Raw genomic sequence first — 17,513 nt, 5'->3', positions numbered from 1 at the left:
TAGACAAAACGTAAAAGGAATGCTTTCCAACTCACAATATAGCACAAATTTGTTCCAGCAACTTGTGTCAATGAATTTGGTGACATTCTTCCTGGACGCCAAAATAATATATGTAAACTCATCAGGAAGATAAAAGAATTCTAGCAGGCACAGCTAAATCTCCACGTGTACAGTGTCTGGGAACTGTGGTGGAGGACTGGACTAATCTGCAGCAAGAGCAGGCTTGCTCTGTGTGGGATGAGAACAGAGGGGGCAACAGACTGGCATATCAGATCCTGCTGTAAAAGTATGAAGCGATTAGAATCAGATATGTCCAATCCACTCACACTTTCCTCAGTAATTTGGGCAGAAGCAAGATCGGCAAGAATATATGTGCTAAGTACTGAGAGCAGCTGATGCTGCAACAATCCTCTAACTGGTGGGAAGTGTGTGGCACAAGTTGAAGACATTTCCTTTTCTGCGCAGTGGTGAATGGATACATGAAGGGAATCCCCAACGTAGAGAGGATCACCTCTGTCACCTCAAGATGCAGCTCCCACTCATGGTCCTTCTGCAGAGATGACTGCGGTCATCACTTTCACACTGAGAGAACTTGTGAAATGGGTAGCTACAGGGAAGACTTTGGTTCCTGTGCCAGTGTACACAGGCAAAAAATGCCTCCCAACATAGGGTTCATGACCCAACACCTTTCTGTTTGATTATGTAATGGATGCGAATGGTGTAGTCCGACAAAATCTGCACATCGCCTCTTGAGATGCAAGAAAGAAAGGACTTTATGGCAAGACCTCCCACAAACAGCTCAAGTGCATTTATGAGCAGAAGCTGCTCCTATGTAGATCAGAGGCCCCGTGCGGTCGTGTTGGCCAGATGAGCACCCAAGCCCAGCTTGGAGGTATCTTTGACCATGGTATCTTCAGCCAGCAGAAGGCAAAGTGGGTGATACTTCAGAAGGTTGAAGCATCCGTCCACCAGAGCGGATCCTAATGCACCAGCTAGAAGGTCTGCTCCTGAGCCGAGAGACTTCCTTGGTATTCTACCTGTTGCCTCCAGCCTGCTGGCGAGCACACCCTGAAGAAAGGGAGGCAGTTTGGAGGGGAGATTAGGAAAGGAAAGGACTAGTTCTGGTGCAATGATTGGACGACCCAGCGATCTCTCCTGAGTTCCTCCAAATGGATACCACAATGGAAGACCCACTCTCCCACCAAAAGGTTGTGTTGCTGTGGGGAACAGTCTGAGAGGTTTGAAACCGGCTGTGGATAGTGAGGATTGCATCTGCTGCTGCTGGCGACACTCATATCCTCCTTGGCCCCAAATAGAGTGATATAGGTGAAGTGGAGTTTAAAGGGGCGGAGAAAGCTGCCTTTGTTTAGACAGCCCTAGAATAACCATGGCAATTCTAATATAGTTGGTAAAAATGCTGTGCAGTACTGGCCAGGCCTACTGTTCTTGAAACATTCCAATGACAAATTGGCCTTGTCTACAAACAAGCACTTACCATCACAATGAATGTACACAAATGTAGACATCTTATGAAAATTCAGTGCAATGCACCTAAACATGCTGATGCAGAGGGACAACCATACCCAAAGACTGAGAAACGGTGTCCACAGAGTCTAGGCTTGTTTTAAGGCACCCAGGCCATCACTCAACAGGTCAGAGAATGGCTTTTTCATATGCTCTGATAGCTATTTCACCAGTTCCCACAAGAAATGAAACATTTCGACCTAAATGCCAGGTGGCATTAGCTGCCTGGAGGGCCAAACGCAGAAGGCAAACACATTACAACCCAAGGCCCAAGGGTTTTTGGCTTACCTGTTTAGGACAGTTACGAAGAGTGTTGAAAGGCAATGGGGGTTCTCATTTGATTTATAAATCTGTTTATTGAGGTTTTGAGAAGGTGTACATCACATTATGGAAACAGAATAATGTACAGCAACATTTATACCATGGTTATGTACTCGGACGGGCATACAATGGACTGTGGAGAATGAGTGTACCTCCTGGTCTCCTGCCACAATGAAAGCCCTCTCAGCAGTCGCAACAACTATAGAGCCGTTTTTGAAATCCTACCACATGAGGGGGCGACCCCAAAGCAAGAGTCTTAATACTTCACCCATTCTCTCCTAGGGTGTCTCCATAAACAGATAGCAAATCATAAAATAACAGGGGCTAAACAGCTAACGCCCCACCAGAACAGCAACAGCAGCAAAGTCCGGCCATTGGCCAAGTATTGCTCACCCAATGTCCCGTAGGTCGTTCCCCGCAGCCCCATACCTCCTCACACAGGCCGCTTCACATACGGTGTCGCGCTTGCTCTTGTGCCCCGCCAACCTGACTATGCCCTCGCACGCCATGGCACTCGGCTGGACAAACCAACTTCATACCCCCCGGGATGGCGCCCTCATCGCGTACCTGACAGGCCTCTGCGGTATCCTCCCCTGAGCGCATCATTGTCTGCAAAAGCGCCTCCCACTGGGCTGCAATGGGCGTCTTCCTGAGGCCTAGCGTTTCCTCCCTCCAGAGGGCCGTGCCCTCCGCCTTAGCCCATACCAAAAAGGAACCGCGCCATGCCCGCGTGTGTGGTGGAGCAGCCGCCTTCCAACGCTTGGTAAGAAGCCGTTTCGCCACCACAAACCCCAAGTCAATGAACCGAGAAGTAACCTTTGTGGAAGGAGTTCTGCGGAAGAGGTGTAATAGGTAGGCTGGCAACTCAAACGGGATATCGCGACCTGTACACTCGCAGAGTGCTTCCTGCACTACCTGCCAGTATGTACTCAGTACAGGACAGCTCCACAGCATATGAATTAGGCCAACGTCTAGCTCCGCACAGCGGGGGCAGCATGTATCCGTGCGGTGAAAGTATCTATTAATAGAGGCGGGCGTGAGATATGCTCTGTGTAAGATGAAGAATTGTATTTGGCGGAAGCGCATGTTCCTGGGGATTCTCGTTGGGCCCTGCAGCACCCTGTCCCACTCCTTGTCAGTCACGGGCTGGGCCAGATCCGCCTCCCACTTACCACGTAGCGGCGCCAAACTAATCGCCGCATGTGTGCGCAAGGACGCCACGAACCATTTAACCAGATGTCTCCCCCGCCCCATGACATGGAGGTATTGTACCGTAAGATGTTGCTCTGGCTCCTCCCTGAGGTCTCCCCAACAGCCCGTGAGCGTCGCCACCAAAGACCGGTGATGAAGAAAGTGGCCGGGAGCTAACCCCGTCTCCTCCGCCAGGACGGCAAACGAAAGAAGGGTCCCGTCCCGATAGAGGTCCCCCAAGGTGTGTATGTCTGTCGCGCTCCAGTCCTCTAGTTCCGAAGCACTGAGCACCCCCTGCCATTAGGAGAGCCTTCGAGCAGTATGGCCGGGGCATAGGGAGTCCAGGTCCGGGTAAGATGGAGGCACCGGCGGTAGCATTTGTAAGCTACCACTAAAAGAAGAGGTACAGGCCTCGATACCTTCGCGGTCGGGTGGAAGAGCTTAATGATGTCAGCCAGTGAAAGGGGGGGTGCCGCAGTCACGGCCTCTGTCTGCCAGCCAGCGGGCTATCCACTGTAGCTGCGCAGTCAGATAATAATGTTCAAAACAAGGTATTGCAAGTCCCCCCTGGTCAGTGGGAAGGTACAGCTTGGGTAACGCAACTCTGTGACGCGTAGCACCCCATAGGATGTCCCGGAGGGACCGCGCCAAACACGTAAAGAAAGACGCAGGAACATAAACAGGCAAGTTTGGCGAAATAGTACAGGAGACGGGGTAAAATCACCATTTTAACTAAGTCTACTCGGCCCGTGACCGAGAAGGGAAGTGTACCCCAGAACCTCATCTGAGTCCTGACTGCGGATACGGCTCTGCCCAAGTTGCCCTCCACAAGATCCGCTGGCTGACGATATATCTGGATACCCAGATAACAAAAGGTATCCGGTCCCCATTGTACCTGCACTCCCCTAAGATGATAACTCTGGTCTTGAGTGTCGGCTCGGAACGCATATAGGCAGGACTTAGCAGCGTTCACCCGGAGACCTGAGAGGGCCTCGAATTTAAGCAGAATACGCTCCAGGTCAATGGGAATGTGAGACACATCCCTGACAAAGACCAGCAGGTCATCCGCATAAAGCGATACCCGATGTGTCGCATTGCCCAGGGGGATGCCGTCAGCCAGCTCCCTGTGAAGCGTGGCCGCCAGAGGCTCTATTGCGAGCTCAAACAGGAGGGGTGAGAGCGGGCACCCCTGCCTAGTGCCGCGGCTAATAGGGATAGCATCAGATATGTACGGCCCGGTTCTCACTCTCACCGTGGGGTCCTTGTTCAGAAGGGCTGCCAATTGAAGGAAGCCGAGGCCCAGCCCGTAGTACGACAATGCCGCCACCAGATATCCCCATTCCATTCAGTCGAAGGCCTTTTCAAGGTCTAGAACCAGGCAGCCCGCCCTAGGCCATTGTTGGACACTATCTGATGCCACTCGAAAGAACCGCCGCAGGTTAAGGGAGGTACGAAGCCATTTTGGTCGACATGTACCAGCACCGGCACCGCTGGCGCCAGGCGCTCCGCCAATACCTTAGCCAACATTTTATAATCCACATTAAGCAGAGCAAGGGGGCGGTAAGACCCCAGTTGGGTGGGATCCCGCCCAGGCTTGAGCAGAGATACAAAATAGGCCTCTCGCATTGAGTCGGGTAAGGTACGCTCCTCAAGGGCGGCCAGATAGAGAGTGTGCAATTTGGGTACCAGTGATTCCCGATAGGTCTTATAATATTTTGCCGGGAGCCCGCCAGGGCCCGGCGCCTTCCCGGAAGCCAAAGAGGCGACCGCGTCCCCGATCTCATCCGCAGTGAGGGGGCTCTCGAGCCACTCCTGGTATTCATCTGGGACCATGGGCAGACAGGCAGCCTCCAAAAACTGATCCAGGTCTTGCGCCTGCCGGCGTCCCGTCGAGCGGTACAGAGACGCGTAGTGTGCCGTCATTACCTGATGAATCTCCCACTGCGTGTATACAAGGGACCTGTCGGGCCCGCGTATAGCGCCTATCGGAGCGTGAACAGTCTCCTGTCTGAGCAGCCAGGTCAGCAACCTCCCCGCCCTGTCTGACGTTGCATGAACACGAGCCGAGAGAGCCGCATAGTTGTGGCAACGCAGGCGCTCCAGCAGCTTGGCATGGCGCGCCCGAAGCCTCATCAGCTGGGCAGAGTCACGACCGCTGCCCTCCCCGTGCCGCTCGCACGAGATTAGGCGAGATTCCAAGGTGGCAAGTGACAATGCAAGTTGCTTGCGAATATTCCACGTCGCACCTAAACAAAGCCCCCTGATGGTGGACTTATGGGCATCCCACTCTATCAGTTCACTGCTCGTAGTGCCCTCATTCAGATCAAAAAACTGCTCTATCGCGATGCCCAAGGATGCACGGAATTCTGCTTCTTCCAGAGCCGCTGATTGGAGGCGCCATGTGGGGATTGGGGGACGGCCGGGGTTCCATCGGAGGCACAGTCTAAGAGGATTATGATAGGAGTGTGTCCGACCTAGATATTCTGCCTGATCTAACAGGGGAAGCAAAGAATAGGAGCCCATCACCCTGTCAAGACGCACATGGAGGTCATGTACCGACGAATAGTACGAGTAGACGCGGTCATCGGGGTGTAAATTGCGCCACACATCGACCAATGCCCAGCGCGATATCCAGTCATTCAGAGTCTGTACATTCGAACCCACTTGTGTATTACGGAGGGGCGGAAAGGACCGGTCAAGACGTACGCCGAGGACTGAGTTAAATCCCCGCCCAGTAGCCAGGGGAGACCCGCGTACGGTGCCAACACCGTGGACAGATGGGCAAGAAATGCCGATTTTTCAACGTTCGGGGCGTACAATGAGCCTAGTAATACGTGTTGTCCATTAAGTCGCCCACGCACTAATGTGTATCGTCCAGCCGGGTCGACTACTACCTCCGTACATGTGAGCGGAGCGCCCGCTCCCAACAGATTAAAGTGCCCCTGGCGTGTGCAGAATATGTAGTTCCAAATAGTTGACCCCTCCAGCGGGTGAGCAACCGGGCTATTTCTGACTGTGTCATGTGAGTCTCCTGAAGGAGGGCTATGGCCGCCTTGTGTCTCTGCAAATAAGCGAAAATTGAATATCTACGCGCTGGCGTATGCATGCCCCGAATATTCCATGTGATTATGTTGGTGGTGGCCATTTAAAGCAATTAAAGACTGCATAGGTGACGGGACCGGGGTCCGATCGACCAACGGGAGGAACATGGGCTCTATATGTCAAGCCGTTGCGCTGCATTGATAAACAGAACAAAGAAACATATACGTGTTGTCAAGCACGCGAGCTGAACATCAAAAACAGTATAACTATCAGGGCAAACCCTGTACGGGCATTCGTCCAAACTGTAAGCTAAACGCTTATAAAGTGAAACTAAGCCAGGTAGTGGCTAACGGGTGCTTAGTGTGGCTATAGCTACCGTGAGCTGCTCCCCTACCGCGGTGCCCCTGTGCGCGCTGTAGGTGCCTCCTGTAGCATGGTCTTGGCCAAGCATGGGTGGGTAACCCAACTGCAGCTGTCTACGCCACCTGCTGCAAATTACGCTTGGCGCGCAGTCTCTCCCTCGAGCAGGGCCTCCCGTCCCACCGCACACATGCAGCGACCAAATAGACGCAGCGGTGCCATCACGCAGCACTATACCACATTATACAACAGAATCTGTAAGCAGTCAGCCACCATGACTCATTGTCTATCCCTTGTTGACGTGCATGCCAATGGGCGCTGTCATCACGCCGCTCCTGGCTCACATGATCTGGTTAGAAGTCTGGGGAGTCACTAGTGGCATTAGTTGGTCCTCGGAGAGCATGGTGGACGGAGAGGATGATCTGCTGGTCCCGGGTTCGCTATGTCTGTGAATGACCGTATCTCCCTGACTACTTGTAGACCCGAGGGTTGCCACCGCTTCCAGAGCTCCTTGGCGTTCTAGGCGCATCCGCTCCGGGCTAGGCGCCACCCCCGGGCCCAACCCTGCATCTCTACAGGACCCCCTCCGCCGCCGCGGCCGGGGCCTCCCCCCCCCGCTGATTGCCAAGTTCCGGATCCGGAGGTCTCTGTCCCCCAAACCGCCCGTCTCCTCCAGCCAGTCCCAGACCTCCGACGGGGCGTCGAAGAAGCGGGTCCCTTCCTTTGTGACCACTCTGAGGCGCGACGGGTATAGCAGAGAGTATGGGATCTCCAGGTCACGCAGTTGGCGCTTCACCGCCAGGTAGCTGCTCCTCCGCCTCTGCACCACCGCCATGTAATTCGGGAAGAACATCACCTGCCCACTGTGATTGCGCCCAACTTCCTGGTCTCGCAAAGCACCACATCCCTGTCCCGGTAATTGAGAAGTTTGAACAGAAAGGGACGGGGCCGAGCCCCAGGCTTGGGCTGCTGTGCCGGGACCCTGTGGGCCCGCTCCACCACAAACTGCGGAGAGAGCACCCCTGGAGTGAGCAGATCTCAAAGCCACCTCTCAACGTACTGCTCTGGTTGTTGTCCCTCCTCGCCCTCCGGTAATCCCACCACTCTGATAACACTACGCCGGGATCGCCCTTCGGCATCCTCGACCCGATCTTCAAGAGTGTGGACGCGATCTATTAGGTCCTGCAAGGTTACAGTGTGATTGTTCACCACTGGTTGGACATCCTGGAGCGTTTGGCGTTGCTGGGCCACTGTGTCCGCTAACTTGCGGTGGTCCGCATGAAGAAGGGTGAAGTCCACCGTGACTTTATCAATCCGGGACTCTAGGGAAGCCTTCGTCTGCTCCAGGGTAGAGCCAATTCGCTCCACTGCAGCTAGCACTGTGTCCAGTTTCGCCGCAAGCACCGCCGCCTGAGGCTCCACGCTTTCACCGCGGCATCCCGGCATGGGGCCAGAACCCGCCGTCAGTGTCCGGCCTTCATTTGACGCGTTTCGTAGCCGGCCCATGACCAATTGCTGCGCCGAAGGCATCTGCTGGTAACCCCAGCACCAGGCAGGCGGCCCGGGCCCAGACCCTCAGTCCACCACAGCAGGAGAGAGTTGACACCACAGTCCCTCCGGTAATGCGGCAAGGGTGGAGGAAGGAGAGGGAAAGCCAGAGCTCCCCCTGCAGGGTCCGCAGCCACCGACCAGGAGGTACCAGCTTCCTGTTACTCACGGATTTCGCGGACCCACAGTGGCTGTCACACGTCACTCCCCCGATGTGCCAGGGTCCCCTGTCGGGCACCCCTCCTCCATCTGAACATCGGCGTCCCTCAGTAAGTAGGGCTGATGGATATCCGCCGCCTCTCCCCCTGGCAGCTGCTCCAGTGCAATCACCGACTGCTGGGCACCACCCCGGTACTACAGGAGTGGCACAGGCAACGGCACCCCAACTCCAGTTATGCCAGGGCACCTCATGCGGCGCGCGCCACCACCAGCACCCGCAGGTCAGTCCGTGCTTCTCCTGTTCCCTCAGTGCCGCACTGCATGTAAAGGTTCCAGGCGTCCCCACCACGCGTCAGCACCTTCGGTATACGTAAGGGGTCCAGGTGCTCCCTTCATGCCAGTGCCGGGCGGCCTCCCCCTCCGCCAACTCCGCTCACCTCGCAGTCCGGTACCAGGTCGTCCACTGATCACCCACTAAACTGCAAACTGTGGGCCCCCAAGGCTCCAGGTCCCCGTACCGTAGCAGCAGTTCTCAGGGCAATCCACTACGATGAGGGCTACCCCATTGTCCGGCGTCGGGCCCACCACTCCACCGTGGTATGCAGGGAGGTCCGCCTCACCTTCGCGGCCATCTCACCGCGTCTGTCCGGTCTGCGGAACCCCTCCGGGGGATCGCCACCAAGCGCTCAGGCAGTCCACTCACCGGGGCACCTCAGGTGTTCTGGCAAGGTGGCAGCAGCACCCCAGGAAGTCCGCAGGGGTCCCGCCGCACCACTACGCCTTCAATCTGCGCGCCCAGCGGCGCCACCAGCAGGCCGTGACCGTCCCCGCGCCTCCGTCACCCTCGATGCTATGTCCAGGGCATCTCGCGAGGTCAGGGCATTCCCCGCAATTCACAGCATAACCGGTCCGCCTCCCGCAGTCACCGCTGGCCCAGGGCACCACACGAGAAGGTCCGGCGGCGCTACACCACCTCCACCACCGGCGCTCCAGCCAGCGCGGCCTGGGCTCCTCGTGGCGAGCCACGGGCTAAATTACTTGCTGCAGCTGGCTGCGGCTCACGCCCACTTCACCGCGCCCGTCGGCATCAACTTCTGAACTGCGAAGCCGGTGTGTCAAGCAGCTGCGCCAACCAACTCGCACCGTGTGGCGGCAGGAAACTCGGGCCCCGCTGCCGGCGGCGCCCAGAAAGAAGCCCAGCCAGGAGGAAAACGGCAGGATAACGGCACCGGGCGGCGGGAGCTTCACTCGCTTGCGACCATCTTGCAAGCGCGCCCAGCCACGCCCTCATGGGGGTTCTCATTTGATGACAATGTTTGAACAACCAGATGCTTCAGTGACTGAATAAAAGATGTGTATCATCCAGAGTAGGGCTATGGTGTCAGTCAACCTACCTGTGGACTGCCGGGCTGAAAAAGGTTAATTCCATGGAGCCAAGATAGGGTACAGGAAGACCTCATTAAAAGGAAGTAATGGTTCTGCCGTTGCTGTCGAAGGTTGCATGATTTCTGTCACAATGTTAGATTTTACTTTTGGAAAGTAAATTCCATACCTTACGTCACTTTCCAGATGCCTGTTGTAAAACCTTCTCCAAAGCAGGGCCAGAGGAGTAGGTCCGATGAAGTGTCTAGGCCACTGGAATTTTATAGGTCCAAGTAAAGGCCACAGAATCAGTACTGTAAGGTGGAAGGAGGAGCGGATCAGTCTCATGATCATCCATCATATCCCTTATCCTCCATAGGCAAAGCATCTGAAGCTGAATCATCAATCTCCTCCAAGAGCGGAAGCCATTGTGATCTGGGAAAGTGGAGAGGTTTCAGCTTTTTGTCCATTATAATTTATGATTCATATCAAGAAATATAATTGGGCTGAAAGATGAGACAGAAAATCTTCAAGCTGATCAAATTTAAGAAGAATAAATAAAGGAGTTAAATCGCACTAGGGAATGGGATATAGATTTCTGTGAAATACATGTTTTGAAAGCAGCATGTGATAATGAGAACCTCCTGTGCAGCAGAACATTCAGAGGCATAGAGCCGGGACCTGCTGGGACTCTTTAAACAGAAAACATGTACATGTTTTGGCAAAATACAGGTTTAAATAAAAGTGGTAAAACATTCAGCAGCCAGAAGAAAAACCACTGGGTCGTGTCACATTTACAAGAATTATTTTAATTATTTGTACACAGAAATCTTGCAGTGGAAAGGCCAAGCAGTTTCTAAAAGGTTATTGCTGAACCATGAAAAGGGGAAGGCAGTAACATAAATAAATGACTGAGAAGAAGGTCCAGAATAAACTTACTAACAAATAATTGAATAAATAAGGATTGAATATACTATTTGGATGTAAAACAGTCAGCCATGCATTACAACACAGGTACTGCCTCAGCCAATAACATGACGTGAGAGAGCAATAATTCTCTGGGGCAGCACCAACGTCACCCTATGTATATGTTAAAGAATTGGTAACAAAAGTGTTGTGGCCTGCTTTGCCTCGCGCTGCTAGAGCGCGAGGCGTACTTAGAATGTCTCGCGCTGCCCTCCGTGACGTGGGGGTGCTGACAGTTGACAGTTGGGCGATGACAGTTTTAGATCACTGTAACAGCAACAAGCAAGCGGTTGTGCCCGTAGGAGTTGGTATGATTAAAGACTTGCAGTTTACTACGTTCTGCCTCGTGTAATTACTACACGATTTACTGGCGACGAGTACGACTCCTACAGAACCCACAGCATACTCCGGTTATAGTACCTGAAGTATTGGATGCCCGGCGCACTCCTCATTCGACGATCGGTGAAGGTTCCCTGCCTCAGCCTTTCACGGAGCGGTGACCGCCTGCCTCCTGACGTCTCCGGTTACTGTTCGTTACAAGCTGAGGTGAGGGAACGTGCTTCCAGAGGCGTTTCGCGCGTCTCTGTTGTTGTGGTAACCCCGCCCAGCTCTTAAAGCGACAGGCACATTTGGGCCAATTTTGAGTAACATTAGTATGGAAAAGTCATCGTGGACTGAAAAACCCTGGGCAGCATAACATACGTTTTGGAGCAATGTACAAGGGTTATCTACATTTGGCAAAAACGACGTTATTTCGGCACGACCTTAAGTTGCACAATCATATAAACATTATTTCTCACCTCATCTTCTGTGTAGGGGTCACAGAGGCTGTTTCATAAGTTGTGACTTGCTTTGAACGAGGAAAATTCTCATGATGCAGTCCATTCTTCCACCTTCTCCTTTTCTGGACACACCCGGTGAACCTCCTGTGCCTTGGAGGAAATGGTTTGACGCATTTGAAAATTACTTGGGTGCTATAGGAGCACATAGGTTCAGGGCTGAAAGGAAAAAGTTTTTTCTACTCCATTCCCTGGGGTATGAAGGGAGAGAAACCCTTAAACATTTACCGGATGTAGTAGGGGAAGAAGATGAAGAAAATGATGAATACAAAGACACAGTGAAAAAATTAAAAGCCAGATTTGATAAGCAACCCAGTGTGGTGGTGTCTAGACACAAATTTTTTAAAAGAATGCAGAAAAGTGAGGAAGATGTAGACACATACATTACTGCTTTGAGGAAGTTAGTGGCAGAATGCGAATTTGAAAATTTCAGTGAACAGTTGATTCGTGATCAGTTTATAGGGAAGTGTCTGGACAAAACTATAAGACAAAAACTTTTATCTTTGGAAAATCCCTCACTGGATGAATCTATTCGCATAGCGAAAAGCATTGAAACGTCACAAACTTCCATAAAGGAACTGGAAAGTAAAAGTATTGAAGTTGTTACCCCTGTCCGCTTTAAAAAGCATGAAAGAAAAAAGGATTATCAACAAAATAATTTCTTCAAAAGGACAGATTTATGTTACAGGTGTGGATATCCCTCCCATGTGAAAAACGGTAGACCATGTCCTGCGAGAAATGCAACCTGTCGCAAATGTGGGAAATTGGGACATTTCGACAAAGTATGTCAAAGCCACAAATATAAGAAAGAACCTGTAGCATGTGCCATGGATGCTAGTGGGAGTGACAGTGACGACACCCTGTGCGAACTAAAGGACATGGTAGTGGTTGTCAGGGAAGGGGACATAAAAAGTGGTAACCCTGATGACTGTGTCGATCCCTATGCCATCATCGGGGTAGGGGAAGAGAGTGTAAGGCTGCTCGTAGATTCTGGGGCAAGGATCACTATGATCAGTGAATCTTTGTTCAGGAGAAAGTGGGGTAACAGACCTCTGCTACCGCCAGACCGTGAGCCTGTATCCTATGAAGGGAGAAGTATAGAATTGATGGGGTACTTTGAGGACATCTTGATCTTCAAGAACAGACACATTTATGGAAAAGTCTATGTCGCTGTCAATGGACTAGACATATTAGGATGGTTCCACCAAGGTCAGTTCAGTATGATGTTGTGCCCTGGAGCCAAGGAACAGATTCTAGTGGTTCGGGACCAAACACAGGTCGAGGAACTACTCAATAAATATCCCAGAGTGTTTTCAGGTGAATTGGGGAAAATCAAAGGATTCAAACACAAGATCAAGATAAAGAATGATGCAGTACCTGTAAAACACAAAATAAGGAGTATCCCTTTCAGTATCAGAGGAGACCTGGAGAAAGAACTTTTGTCAATGCAAAAAAGAGGGGTTATTGAACCCATAGAGTCGTCTGACTGGTCTTCAGCATTGGTCGTTGCAAGGAAGAAAAATAATGATCTCAGGATCTGCATCGATTTGCGCAATTTAAACAAGGTCATCTGGGTGGATTCGCATCCCCTACCGAACATTTCGGAAATGCTGGGTGTAGTCGAAGGTGCCAAGGTTTTCACCAAACTCGACCTGGCCTCGGCGTATCACCAAATTGAACTGGACAAGGATTCACGCCATTTTACAGCGTTCAACTCCCCGGCAGGACTGTTCCAGTTTTGTCGCATGCCCTTTGGGTTGGCCTCAGCAGCCTCTGTGTTTCAGAGGGTCATGGTTAACCTACTGAAGGGAATAAAGAATGTTGCTATATTCCAGGATGACATCCTGTTGTTCGCGAGAGACCAACAAGAACACGACATTGCGTTAAACAAGATCCTGTCCATATTTCAGGAACATGGGGTGGTCCTAAAAAGGGACAAGTGTGAATTCTCTAAAGACAAGATGGATTATCTGGGTCACACTATATCGAGTGAGGGTGTCATGCCTAAACCGAGTTTGGTTCAAGCCATTGTTGATGCTTCCGCTCCCAAAGACAAAGCTGGTGTCAAGTCTCTGTTAGGTCTCACAGAATTTTATGCCCGCTTTATTCAAGACTACGCTACAAAAATTCGTCCCATTTCAAAGTTGCTCCAAGACAGAAATGAATTTGTGTGGGATGACGAATGCAAGGCCGCCTTTGACTGGATCAAGGAACAACTCAGCACGGTCAAAGCCTTGAAGCCGTTCGTACAAGGGGTCCAGTGTACGCTAACCGTTGATGCCAGCAGTTATGGTCTGGGCGCTGTGCTGACACAGATGGTTGACAAAGAGGAACACACTGTTGGGTTTGCATCCAGAGTACTAAGAGAGGCTGAAACTCACTATTCGGTCATTGAAAAGGAGCTTCTAGCATGTTGGTGGGGCATTGAAAAGTTTAAAAACTATTTGTGGGGACAGAAATTCATTCTGCAAACGGACCACAAACCATTAGTGGCGATTTTAGGGTGCACCAACAGCCGGGGGGCCACTCCCCGTATCGCACGCCTAGCCTCCAAACTCTTACAATACAACTTTGAAATTGTACATATTGCTGGGGGGAAAAATGTAAGAGCGGACGCACTGTCACGCTTGCCTGCTAATACGAGTCAGGACATACAAGGCGTAGATGAATGCTGTTTTGATGAGAAGGAAGATTGTATTATAGCCAGTGTTGAACTTAGTAATGTTTGTACTATTGATCAGCAAAAATGGAGGGAGGCGTTAGCTGGAGACGAAGTCTTTATAAAACTGATGAAATATATTTCCCAAGGGTGGCCCAGGGAAAGGAATGTAGATGTCTGGTTACAACCCTATGTCAAGGTGTGTGATGAACTCTCGATAGAGGATGGTCTGGTCTTCAGGTTAGAGAAACTTGTTCCACCTGTGGACATCAGACCCACTCTTCTCACCAAAGCACATGAGGGGCACCTGGGTGCCACATTAACCAAGCGTAGAGTAAGAGAGTACTTTTGGTGGCCCAAAATGGATAGAGACATTGAGGAAATGGTGCAAGATTGCACCGTGTGTGCGTCAAGTGACAAAAGTTTCCACACTAGTTGTCCCCCCCTCACTCCCATTCCTCTCCCGGGTGGCCCGTGGGAGAAACTCGGCATAGATGTCCTAGGTCCCTTTCACAGCCTTCCCAATCAGTGCAAATTCGCCATTGTCATGGTGGACTACTACACTAAGTGGCCCGAGGCCAAGTTTGTTTCTAAGGTTGATTCCCAAGAAATCATTGACTTTTTAAGGGATACATTTATGAGAGAAGGGTTTCCTCAAACTTTAATCTCAGATAACGGGGTACAATTCGTATCATCTGAGGTACAAGAGTTTCTTAGAGAATCTGCCATCATTCATCACCGTAGTTCTCTCTATCATCCCCAAACCAATGGCTTGGTGGAGAGACTAAACAGAGTCATAGGTGATTGTGTCAAATGGGCTCTCGCCCACCACAAAGATGTTCCCCATAGTGTTAGGACTATGTTGTGGTTTTATAGAACCACCCCCCATTCGTCTACTGGGGTGTCCCCCTTTGAACTACTGAGAGGTAGGAAACCATGTACCGAGTTTAGACCGGCTTGGATGTCTAAATGGAATAAATCGTATTCTTCTCCCCAAGAATTGGATGAAAAAGTGAGGTCCAAGTCTGCTGAAGTCCAGGTCAAACAAAAGGAGTACTTTGATGGAAGGAAGCGTGTTAAGACCAGAGAATTTACTGTGGGAGACAGGATCAGAATAAAGAAACCAGGCTTTGTAAGGAAAGGTGAAGCCAAGTATGGGGAAATTGTAGTGGTGGATAAAGTGTGTGGTAATGCTGTTCGAGTAAATGGAAAAGACTGGTGGAATAGTAACAAGGTGGCGAAAGTTAAAAATATGCTCAATGATGTCAAGTATCCCAGGTCGAGAAGTGAGGCCTCTCTTAAGATCTCTCACGGTAAACCTGATGTCCCTAATTCTCCTCCCAGCCACGCCACTGTCAGGAGGAGTACCAGAACAGTTAATATTCCGGTTAGATACCGTCAATGATGTTTGTGTTTCTTATGCACTTTTTCTCTCTCTCTCTCTCTCTCTCTCTCTCTCTCTCTCCCACTCTCTTACGGGTTTTCTTTCCTTTTTTTCCTTTTCTTTTCTTTTCCTTTCTACTTCCATTTTCTTCTATGTCCTTTTCCTCCTTATCGCTGCTCTCTCTCTGCTTCTCTTTTTTCTAAGGAAAGGAGATATGTAGTGGCCTGCTTTGCCTCGCGCTGCTAGAGCGCGAGGTTTACTTAGAATGTCTCGCGCTGCCCTCCGTGACGTGGGGGTGCTGACAGTTGACAGTTGGGCGATGACAGTTTTAGATCACTGTAACAGCAACAAGCAAGCGGTTGTGCCCGTAGGAGTTGGTATGATTAAAGACTTGCAGTTTACTACGTTCTGCCTCGTGTAATTACTACAAAAAGGTCTTACAAACAGCTGCATTTACAAGCCAAAAGAAGCAGCATCATTGATCAGATGATTGTGTGTTGATGAATCAGGCTTATGCTTCAGTGAAGAAATGAATTCCCTATGAATTCTGGAATCAGAAACGTGAATAGGAAGAAATCGGCTTTGCCGGGTTGAGTTGGCAATAATATGCAACATCTCTGAATTTTAGCTCCAGCAAGTTTCATCTTTGCCATGTCTTTTAATGTACATGTGTATTTCTTACAAGCGGTTAATTAACTCTACAAATAGGAACTCTAAGATTGAAAAGATGTACATCCATTGCAGCCAAATGAAACACAAAAGCCATAGTTCCTTTGTAAACAGGTTAGTTGGAGTAATGTACAAACAGATAACAAGAATTCAACTACAACGTGAAAGAAATAAGGTAAAGTAACTAGAATGTTAATGGGAAAGTGAATCCGATACTAGAACAAAAGACGTTCAGGTATATTGAGGGTGACAATATGTATGGTTCACTTATGACAACACAAGTTGAAGAAATTGTACATTTTCAAAAACTAATTGTTTTAAAAAATGTTCTAGTGAGAGAAATAGCGCGTTTCTGAATGTTACTAAAATCAATATTTTTTTTAATGCAGAAGTGTTTGGGGTGACTACCTTAGAAAACTGAAGACAATGAAGCTTTCAGGATTGCCACAAAGAGCACTGAATGCAAAAAGTCAGGAAGCCAGTATATTCAAAACTGGCTTAGGGAGCTCTAAGCAGGGGGAAAGCATTACCCAATGATCCAACATGAACAGCCATTTACTCCTGAATGGGAGCAAGATATTTGCCTTTCCCAGGTAATGCAGGAAACTACAGGCTACACCACCATAAGTGCAGCTGACCAAAAAAGAAATGATAGTTTCAGATATTGAGACAACAATCTGGTATGCTGTCAGATTGCACCTTTTGGGGAAATCCTATTTTTTCCTCAGACCACTGCCGCCTGAAACTCTTGTAAGCATTAAAGAGAGAGTGAATAAAAAACAGCAGCAAAATCAAATTCCACACTTACTTTCGGAGAGGACTGCATGATAGACCCAATATATGGCTTAAAGCTTATAGAGCACTTATAGCTTCAAGCCAGGTGAGTCAGTGAGGTGTGAGCTGCAGACATTTTTCTCTTTCTCATTGAAGATAATGAAGGCACTGGTTAGGTGCCTTTTATAACTTTCTATTTTTCAATATAGATAATGTGACATTATAGCCGCCTTCTTTTCCCCTTCCCGCTTTCCTCCACCTATATCTAGATTAACTCTAATGGTCTATGTGGACATTGCCTTCCTTGCACTTCGGGAAGGCTGGAGACACAACCGAAATTTACAAATTTAAATTACTGTGGAAAGGTTTTATCTTACAGTTGCAATTTTCATTAAGAAAACACACATAAAAAACAAATTATGCACCTCAATTATTTCTCGGATTTCGCATTCAGATTCAAGTCTGTCCAGTTTTAACTGAGCTGTTCCAACCAATTTGTCACTTCTGAAGAAAAAAGACCTACGAGAAAGAAATGAACAATGTTACTTTGTGAGCAATAAGCAAGACCTGAATTTCAATGAACTGGTTGAACAAAGAATTGTCTTCATGTACCCTGATGTATTAATAGCATGTAGGTATGAATTGTGTTGCTATTGGGTGCGGAGTAACAGTGCTGCAGAGGCAGTCGTGCTGCAGTGATATAAGAAGAGATACA

The 17,513-nt window shown here is 49.9% G+C and overlaps 1 protein-coding gene across 1 annotated transcript in view; it reads right to left on the bottom strand.

Annotated features, from left to right (window-relative positions):
- Positions 1 to 17,513, bottom strand: part of CC2D1B (coiled-coil and C2 domain containing 1B) — a 654,195-nt gene that overhangs the window by 54,033 nt on the left and 582,649 nt on the right. Inside the window, exon 23 of the mRNA XM_085602619.1 lies at positions 17,224 to 17,317. Within this exon, the coding sequence (XP_085458745.1) occupies positions 17,224 to 17,317 (94 nt within the window). The remainder of the gene's footprint in view (positions 1 to 17,223; positions 17,318 to 17,513) is intronic.

The sequence above is a fragment of the Triturus cristatus genome, chromosome 4_2 (assembly GCF_964204655.1).
Source record: "Triturus cristatus chromosome 4_2, aTriCri1.1, whole genome shotgun sequence".
NCBI classification, from domain to species: domain Eukaryota; kingdom Metazoa; phylum Chordata; class Amphibia; order Caudata; family Salamandridae; genus Triturus; species Triturus cristatus.
This window is presented reverse-complemented; position numbering and strand designations above follow the sequence as displayed.